Source organism: Trichechus manatus, unplaced genomic scaffold (genome assembly GCF_000243295.1).
Source record: "Trichechus manatus latirostris isolate Lorelei unplaced genomic scaffold, TriManLat1.0 scaffold00343, whole genome shotgun sequence".
NCBI lineage: Eukaryota > Metazoa > Chordata > Mammalia > Sirenia > Trichechidae > Trichechus > Trichechus manatus.
The window spans coordinates 353,025-356,467 of record NW_004444279.1 but is presented as its reverse complement, the minus strand read 5'-3'; the positions used below and the strand labels follow the sequence as shown (position 1 = coordinate 356,467).

At 36.0% G+C, this 3,443-nt stretch overlaps 1 protein-coding gene across 1 annotated transcript in view; it reads right to left on the bottom strand.

Annotated features, from left to right (window-relative positions):
- The window catches only part of CC2D2A (coiled-coil and C2 domain containing 2A), a 157,609-nt gene that overhangs the window by 103,017 nt on the left and 51,149 nt on the right, over nt 1–3,443 (bottom strand). The window contains 1 exon segment of the mRNA XM_023725654.1: nt 1,381–1,540. Within this exon segment, the coding sequence (XP_023581422.1) occupies nt 1,381–1,540 (160 nt within the window).

Sequence of the window (3,443 nt, the reverse complement as noted above, 5' to 3'; positions counted from 1 at the left end):
AAATTTTTGTATAAGAGACTAACTCGAAATGTAAACTTTCACTTAAACTACAACAATAAAAAAGAAAGAAAGAAAGGCAAAGGCACTTAAAAAAACAAAGAATGTGAAAAAGGGCACACCAAAGGAATTTAAGAGCCAGGTACTTATTGGAGGAAAAGGTGTTAAGTGAGTTACAAAGAGGAAGATTGCAACCTTGAGTTGACTGACCTTAAGGATAAATTTCCTATAAATTTTAGTTTATCCAAAACTTTAAAGAGAGGAAGAAAGAAAGAAGGAGAGAAAGAGAGAAAGAAGGAAGGAGAGAAGAAAAATCTGGCAAAGCATTTATGTAGCTATGAGTTGGAATTGACTCAATGACAATGGGTTTGGTTTGGGTTCTGGATGAGAGGTAGCCTATGAGATGGAATCTAGAAGCAGAAAAACTGGGATTTCTGGGGAATATAAGCAGTTTATGTGGAACAGAATATTTGAGTTAGTTTTAGGTTATTGTTAGTTAGTGTCGAATCATTTTGACTCATGGTAACCCTGTGTATGCAAAGTAGAACGCTCCATAGGGTTTTCAAGGCCGTGAGCTTTTGGATGCAGATCGCCAGCACTTATTGAGCAAACACTAAGTGGCAGCACTCTGTAGGACACCAGGCATCCAATGGCGGTAAGGACTTGTCCTCACAGAGCACACAGGAAGTATTTGTCCTGAAACTTAAGGATGTTTTATCATTCTATGATACTTGCAGCCCAAAACAATTACAATCTGCAGGTTTCTTTGGCTAAAAAGTGGCTATTTTCAAAGCCAAGAATTAGATAATCTGTCACTTTTCATGTAGATGTACTGGAACAACACTTACTCTGAAGAAACAATCTAGAAGGGACCAAAAACAGTAGCCGAGACTCTCTTGCATTAATATAGAGAACATGATTTTGCTATGTTAAACTGTACTCTTAATCATATATGAAAGCCATGTCAATTAGGTTACATAAAAGTTAGCAACACCTACTTTATCCACACCACGCACAGAGACCAATTCCAAGTAGATTAACTACGAAGTGTGACGGATAAAACTACAAAGGTGTTAGGAGACAATATAGCAGAATATCTACATGACTCAGGGGAAAGATATGTATAGATGGCAAAACTACACATAAAATGAAGGAAGCAAGGCTGACAAGAGTCTGGAGAGTGGTTACTTCTGGGATGGAGAGGGATGTAGCTGGGGATAGGAACATGGGGGCTTCCCAGGTACTGAAAACAATGTTTCTTAACCTGGGGAGTGGTTACATGGTTATTCATTTTATAATTATTTTTTAAACTGTATCTATGCTCTATACATTTCTCTCTATGTATAATATAGCCCAATAAAACAATTTTTGATAAAGGCATACCTTCTCAAGACAAGTTTCAATGGTGTATTTGTAAACCTCTGAAACTCTCGAAGGGATTTCATCTCTTTCCAAACTTTTATGATGGTCTTAAGCAATGTTCTATCTTTTTCTTGTTCCGCGTCACGTAGTTTTCTTGTTTGCCTACAGATATAATACGAGTGCAGATTAAAAAGTTAATGAGGTATGTTTATTGCAAATAAACAAAAAGAAACTAGTAGTGCTGGTGCAAACAGTTAACATGCTCAGCTGCTAACCAAAAGGTTGGAGATTCAAGTCCACCAAGAGGTTCCTTGGAAGGAAGTCTTGGTGACCTACTTCCAAAAAAATCAGCCATTGAAAACCCTGTGGGGCACAGTTCTACTCTGACACACATGGGGTCGCCATGAGTTAGAGTTGACTCAATGGCAACTTGTTATTGCAAATAAACAAAACAAAAAGAAACTAATAATGCTACCAAACCCACTACCATTGAGTCAATTTCGACTCATAGATACCCCATAGGGTTTCCAAGGCTGTAAATCTTTACAGAAGCAGACTGCCACATCTTTCTTCTGCAGAGCCACTAGTGGTTTCGAACTACTGACCTTAAGATTAGCAGTCAAATGCTTTAACCACTGTGCCAATAATGCTACAGTAATGATAAGTTCAATTTGATAGCTACAATATTTCCAAGTGAGTACTAGAAAACTAAATACCAGTGCAAATTTAAAGGCAATAGGATGCCAGTCTGTTTGAGAGGTTTATTTGATACTGTTCTCGCTAGGCGACTCTTACTTTAATTAAACTAAATTGCCTTTTAAAATTTTTGTTAAAGCTATGCCTCCTTAAACAAATAGCAACACTTGAAGTTATAAAAATAAGGGTCCCAGTAAACACAGTCCTCATGGTCCAAGTTATTGTAAATACAGGAGAGTATGCTGCTGTCCTAGTCAACAACAAATATGTTAAAGTATGCAAATATCACCAATTTTCGTTTTGGTGAAAGAATTTTCTACTCATGGCTAGATTGATTAAAAAAAAAAGTAAAATATTTAAACTGTTCGATTTATCAATTCCTATTCTAGGAATTTTTTCTGTGTAAATACTCACACAGGTACATCAGGATATGCGTATGTAAGAATGTCAATTACAGTACAATTTAAATAATAAAAATCCAGAATAATACAAATGCCTGGCAATAGGAGATTGCACAAACTTTACATAATACTTCAGTCAATGAGATGGAACTAGATGTATTATAATAGGAAAATCTAGTAGGTTGCAGATGGCATAAGCAGTGTGATTCCTTTAAAAAAATACATATATATATACACACATATACAGGAGTGTGTATGTGTATACTTTGAGAAAAAAGTATGGAAGAACTACCAAAAAAACTGTTAACCGGGATTTTCTCTGAGGGATGAGACTTCAGGTGATATTCATATTCCATGTCATATATTACATATTGTTTGAATTTTTTACACTAATCTGGGTTTTTAATTTTGGATTTTTAAATTATGAATAATTCAAAGAAACATAAAAGTACAGATAAATATGATATCTGTTAACGTTTTGTTATTTTTTGGATAAAATGCTATAGCTACATTCGAAATCCTTGTCCATCCGCATCTCTTTCCTCCCTCCTTGGAGGAAGAAATTGGCCTGCGTCTTCTCTGTCTATATACGCCACCCATGTGTGTACCCATAACAAATAGGGTATTGTTCTAGGTGTTCTTTAGGGTTCATGAACCATATCATCTGCTTACCACTGAGTTTTTCCATTCAACATTGTTTTCCAGATTTATCCAGACTGATACATGCAGATCTAATTCATTCATTTTAGCTGCAGGATAGGTGTTCATTGTAAAACTCTACCGAGATGTGTTGATTCTGTTATTAGGTTATTTTTAGTTTCTTACTTTTGTAAATGATGCTGTAAACATCCTTGCACATGTCTCCACATGTACCAGTACACATAGTTCCTTAGAGTACAAGTATCTGAAGCCAAATTGCCAGGCCCAAGGTTATGGCCATCTTCAACCTGTTATTAGTCTATGGCCAAGCTGCTCTCTAAAGTGTTG